Genomic DNA, 6,533 nt, shown 5'->3' with positions numbered 1-6,533 from the left:
ATACTAAACCTAACTAATAAAGGAACAGAAGCCCTCCCGCCGGACAAGGATCAACCGCACTACTAAGGGCCATAGGGAAACCGGGGGAGAGATGGAACTTCTTATGCGTCAGTGGGAGGGATGGGCAATTGGGTATTGGGAGATAGCATCTTGAGTAGCGCGTTTTCAGGTCATCCCATACTTTGCAGGGTGCAAAAGAGAACATTTCTTCGATTCGAGTTGTTGTTATGCGCTCCAACTTACCTCCTAATAGGAAAGATCACCGAACAAATCTAGACCGTTTGTTCTTGTTATTGGTGGGCGATGTTTTTTGCACATCTGTTATAACCCCTATTGTAGTAGGTTGCCTCTCTCAATCCATTTGATTGATAGTTATTAAAGAAAGAAAAATTGGCATGTTTCTTAACAGAGTTGACCGGTCAGAAATCTCTTTAGTAATTATCACACAGTATGTGTGGTAAACAACTTCATATTTGAAATTAAGTTATGCCACTTTAGGTTGTTAGATAAAAGATCCACAATAAAACCTCTTCACTAATTGCATCCAAAGGAAGGCATGCCTTACAAACAACATTATGAGTTTTTTGACTGCCGGCAGGCTAGGCTCCTTCCATTAATTGAAGATCATGAAAAAAGGGTGTCAACACATGCGATACACAACCTACACTCTTATAAATATCATTATGACACATGTTTACATCATCCTAGTAACGCGATTCAGTGCAACTTTGAGTCTGATATGCTGTGAAGTTACATGTATGAGATAATTATTTTTTCGAAAACATATGGTAGTTATGTTGATTATTGGGTTTGCTAATTTTTACTCATCTAGATGAAAATTAGCAAAGTCACATCTAACACCTATACCACTTGATTAATTAAAAAAGAAAAAGGAGAAATCCACACAAATCTACGCATATAATAAAATGATGTAGGAGTTAGATGAAACTTAGTTAACTCTCATTCATATGAGAGCCACAGCCACTATGTATCGGAACTGAATAGAAAAACATCGTTACCTAGCATGCAAAATGTTGTCACGTATATATGAAAACCTACCCGTTGGAAAGTATTTATATCCGACCAAAATATTGGTCAACTCCGTGTCCCGCTGAAGTATCCATACTTTCATTTGGCGGCTGCTAGGCGCCATCCGGTTGTAGGCAGCCAGAAAACAGCCGCCTCGTTAGCCGCTAGATGCGTGCAATCAAAACCGTGGATGCAATACAGTGGATGCACGTAGAGGTAGAGTAATGCCTTTCCATATAATGAATTGGTACTTTCACTACAATTGTTACCTTTTGCGGGTACAAAGTCAAAACTTTAGAGAGTAAAGCTTGTCTTTTCCTACTACAAGTATAAACTGGTTGCTGACGAGATGCAATGTTCGATACTTTTCATATTTGCCCAATTATTTGGTAAAAAGCAGAGCCGCCAAATAGTGAGGTAAAAACCTTATTTAAATGCCAAAAATTAGCATACCAACACACATTGTTCATGCCACATTTTACAACGGCTTATTACAGTAAGGGAGCAGAGTAATGAAACACCGAAACACATGGTACTTTAACGGCATTCTCCATCATCCTTCTAAACTCTAGGAAGTTGATCTTCCCATCTCCATCCTCATCGAAGGCGCAGATCATCCTCACACAGTCCTCATACATCGCCCCTTCTTTCCACCCTAGCCTCCTCATCACATTCCACAACTCCCCGGCGCATATGAACCCATCCTCGTTACGGTCAAAAACGTAGAAGGCCTCCTCCAGCTCATCCTCGCTCGCTTGCTTACCGTCCATAAACTCATCTACGACACCGATTACTTCACAGGGTTGGTACCTCCACCCGGTCAGACCAAGCCTCGTCGTGACAATTTCTATGTCACCAGAGGTCAGTCCGCCGCCGCCAACTAGTTGCGCCGGCGGCGCGCGGCTATCACCAAGCACCACGGAGTCGACGGCGAGGGTGTCGTCATGCACTAGGTATTTTGTAAGTGTGCGCAAGAAGCTCCAGATTTTTTTGCTTACCAGGATGACATCTACGATCAATGGCCGCAAGATCAACATCATGAGAGATGACACCAATGCGATTAAGATGTTTTGATCTATAATCACCATCGCCCACATGAAAAGGAGAGAGAATGAAATATATGTAGCTTGATGTAGACAGTGGTTGCAAATGGAACATTTTCCAGGCTCAGAGACATGGGCATATATATAGCATTGAAAGATGCGGCCTTCCATCAACATTTCGGAGAAATTCAAAGGAAAGATGGATATCTTATTCATTACTATCCTTGTCCTTTCCTGAGCATTAATTCACATATATCAAAGATGACTTCACAAGGCTAAGGTTTGACCCTGAACGAAACTTCCTGGAAATCTCTTGCACATAAAGGACACCACCAATGCAGCTTCCTGGAAATTTCCTGGTAGATAGGACACCACCAAAAGTTGTTGGTTCATCATCTCTCCAACAAGAACGAGACATGTGAGTTAATGCTACAAAATTAAGGACCGCACCATTTTGGTCATATGGTGACATTATGACCATCACTGTACTCCCTCCGGTCCTTTTTACTCTGCACATTGGTTTTGGCGAAAGTCAAACTTTGCTAAGTTTGACCAAATTTATATTAAAAATTATTAGCATCTATAATATTTAATAAATATAATATGAAAATATATTCCAAGATGAATCTAATGATATTGGTGTTGTTATGTGAATGTCTATAATTTTTTATATAATCTTGGTCAAAGTTGGATGAGATTGACTTCAGACAAACCGAATATGCAGAGTAAAAAGGACCAGAGGGAGTATTTATTAACCAAGAGTACAATACAATGATCATTCAAAAGATATTCTTGGTCGCCCGGTCCACTTTATTTTTTAGAATTTTCCGTCCACTTGTAGAGGGTACAATTCCATTCCACAGAAATAAAGAAAGAAACAAGTTTTTTTAGGGGAAAAAGCGATGTAAATAAACTTGTAATTGCTCGGAAACAGGCCGGGAGAAGCTCGGTCCAAGTTTTGGGCCCAATCGCTCACAGGCTGCTGATTCCCTCGCGATGTACAGCGAAAATGTTCACATTTGAGAGTCGTCGACCTTCACTCGCCAACCCTCACCCCCGGCGTCTACACTCTCCTCCACCACCCTGGCGAGTGCTTTGCTCCCAAAAAGGTCTAGATCTTCTTCTGGATTGCTCCGCATGGTAATACTCACACGAAGCTTTCTGGATCGCTTGAGCATTGCTTCTACCGCTGCCTGCCGCTTCTACACAGTTGAGGACGAAGATGCTGTGCACCTCTTCGTAGGCTGCGCCCGGCTCGCCGGCTTACACCGCACCCTTGGCTTACCGCTGTGCGCGCCACTGCGACCGGCTCCCTTGAGGACATCTGCGGTCCCCGTCATGCTTTTATCCCCTCTGCGTCATCTGCACCGCAGGCTAGCCAACACTTCCATCCTGCTGGCCGGTACTCTCGATCACCTGGAAGAGCCGGAACAGGAGGCTTTTGACACTGCACCCTCTTACGATCGCCATGCTCCTAAGGAGCTGGTGTAATCTAGTTTGCCAAAAACTGTGCTAGAGCTGCACGGCATGTTCTGGCCGGCATCCCTGAACCTCTACCCCACTCTTATTTATGTATAAATAAGATACGTATGGACTGTTTCAGGTGGGGTACTGAGTCAAAGGAAAATACAGTATAAAAGTTCTTCAATTTATACGTTAAGAATGGAGGAAGCTAGATTTTCTCTTCATAATTGTATAATCAATCTTCCAACCAAAAGTTCCTTGCTGCAAACTTGATTTCAAACTATTAACGCTTGGTTTAGATGATTTTGGGTCAACTGCTCTACCTCTCAAGGTGGCCTTGTATTCATATATATATAACAAGGTTACATGTGTGACCGTATGCATCGTTCTGATATAGAGGCCGTGGAGTCCTCACTTCCGAAAAAAAACAAGGTTACATGTACATGTACGAGTTGTATTCAGAGTACAAGTCATATATGAAATCTAATACCCTCCCTCAATCTCAACCGTGTTACACAAGTTGAAATTGCCCCAACAGTGCTCAAACAAAGGTAACGGCAATGGCTTGGTGAAGATGTCCGTAAGTTGATCTTTAGAGAAGATGACCTTACTCTGATGTAGATTCTGTGCAACACGTTCTCTTACAAAGTGGTAGTCAACTTTGATGTGTTTTATTCGTGCATGAAATACCGGATTGGAAGAAAGGTGTGTAGCACCAATGTTATCACACCAAAGAAGCGGTGGCTGTCGTTGAGGTACTCACACCTGATGAAGCAGAGATTGTACCCAAATAAGTTCTGCGGCCGCATTGGCTACAGCCTTGTACTCAACCTCTATACTGCTACGAGATATGGTGCGAGCACTCCAGGCAATCAAGTTAGGACCAAGAAATACCACATATACCTTCGTGGATCGCCGGTCATCAGGTTGCCTGCCCAATCTGCATCTGAAAAAGCTGAAAGAACACGAGAGGGAGCAGGCCGAAGATGTAATCCATAATAGGCTGTAAGGCGAACATAATGAAGAATGTGCTTGATAGCAGATCGATATTAGTCTCGAGTTGCATGTAGGTACTAGCAAACACGGAGAGCACTGGCAAGAAGCGCATGCCAAGTACGAAGAACCTGCTTTAGACCATATAGTGTTTTGTCCAAGCGACAAAGGTGATGAGGATGATCTGGGTCAATAAAACCTGGTGGCTGCCTCATGTAAACTTTCTCCTCTAACTCACCATGAAGAAAGGCATTATGAAAATCCAACTATTGGAGAGACCAGCCATGAGTAACCGCCAAGAATAGCATGAGAAGAATGGTGGTGGGCTTGACAATTGGACTGAATTTATCCTCGTAATCAAGACCATAGCGTTGTTTAAAACTTTTTGCAACCAGGCGGGCCTTCTAGTGCTCAATGAAGCCATCAGAATGCTTCTTCACTTTAAACACCTATTTGGAGTCAATGATATTAACACCTGGAGGAGGAGGAACCAAACACAATGTTTTATTGGGAAAGAGAGTATGATACTTTTGTTCCATATATAGCAATCCGTCAGGTGGAATACTCATAGTAGCCTGATAATGACGGGTTCAGGGGTCGGATCCGAGATAGCATACAAGCTGCAAACCAGGCAACTGTGCCATCAGTATGTTACAATAGACAGACTATGCCACTCCCCAGGAGCGGGAGCAGGCGCTGGTGATGGTGCGTGAACAGGAGGTGGATGCAATCATAAGCAGTACTGAATCGCCGGTGTAGATGGGACAGACGTGTCCATGACGTCCCCAGCAGCTGAGAATCCCACAGCTAGGTCGCCTGCACCCGTGACAGCTAGGACTCCCTCGCCTGGGCCGCTAATACAAACACTAACAAATAAAACTCTGCAAGTTAGTTATACTTGCGTAACCATCTCCTTGAGAGTTTACTGAAGTTCCCTCCCAATAGAGGCTATGGATTTCAGATGAACTTTTCACATGAAGCAGTCATCAGAGCATTTAAAGCTGGACTTGGCAAATCCAGTGACCTATCACACCTCAAATAATCATTTCCACAACCGGATACCTCAATTATGAAATCTCAAATCCATACAATTACATGCAACGTGAAACTTAATCTAAGTGAAGCTCGCCTGACTTGTTGGAAATATGCCCTAGAGGCAATAATAAAGTGGTTGTTATTATATTTCCTTAATCATGATAAAGGTTTATTATTCATGCTATAATTGTATTTATCGGAATTTAAATACATGTGCGAATACATAAACAAATACTAACTCCCTAGTAAACTTCTACTTGACTAGCTCGCTGATCAAAGATGGTTAAGGTTTTCTGACCATAGACATGAGTTGTCGTCTGATAATGAGATCACGTCATTAAGAGAATAATGTAATGGACAAGACCCATCCGTTAGCATAGCATATGATCGTTCAATTTATTGCTACTGCTTTCTTAATGTGAAATAGATGTTCCTTCGACCATGAGATCATGCAACTCCCGGACTCCGGAGGAATACCTTGTGTGTATCAAACGCCACTTCATAATAGGGTGATCATAAAGGTGGTCTACAGGTATCTCCGAAGGTGTCTGTTGAGTTGGCATGGATCAAGATTGGAATTAATCATTCCGTATGACGGAAAGGTATCTCTGGGCCCTCTCGGTAATACAGTATCCCAAGAAGCTTACAAGCAAAGTGACTAAGGAGTTAGTTACAAGGTAATGTACTACGGAACGAGTAAAGAGACTTGCCGGTAACGAGATTGAATTAGGTACCGACTCACAAAGGGAACAACGTATGTTGTCATAATGGTTCGACCGATAAAGATCTTCGTAGAATATGTAGGAACCAATATGGGCATCCAGATCCCGCTATTTGTTATTGACCAGATAAGCGTCTCGGTCATGTCTACATCATTCTCGAACCCGTACGGTCCGCACGCTTAACGTTTATTGACGATATAGTATTATATGAGTTATGTATGTTGGTGACCGAATGTTGTTCAGAGTC

The 6,533-nt window shown here is 42.7% G+C and overlaps 1 protein-coding gene across 1 annotated transcript; it reads right to left on the bottom strand.

Annotated features, from left to right (window-relative positions):
• Nucleotides 1–1,264: 1,264 nt before the first annotated feature.
• Nucleotides 1,265–2,186, bottom strand: LOC123101282 (calmodulin-like protein 3). The gene has a single exon (XM_044522804.1). It carries the CDS (start codon nt 2,124–2,126, stop codon nt 1,521–1,523), a length of 606 nt encoding a protein of 201 aa, XP_044378739.1. The 5' UTR covers nt 2,127–2,186; the 3' UTR covers nt 1,265–1,520.
• Between the last annotated feature and the right edge of the window lie 4,347 nt (nt 2,187–6,533).

The sequence above is a fragment of the Triticum aestivum genome, chromosome 1B, assembly GCF_018294505.1.
Source record: "Triticum aestivum cultivar Chinese Spring chromosome 1B, IWGSC CS RefSeq v2.1, whole genome shotgun sequence".
In the NCBI taxonomy this organism is placed as follows: Eukaryota; Viridiplantae; Streptophyta; class Magnoliopsida; order Poales; family Poaceae; genus Triticum; species Triticum aestivum.
The sequence above is the reverse complement of the archived record's forward strand: the minus strand, read 5'-3'. Positions and strand labels throughout refer to the sequence as shown.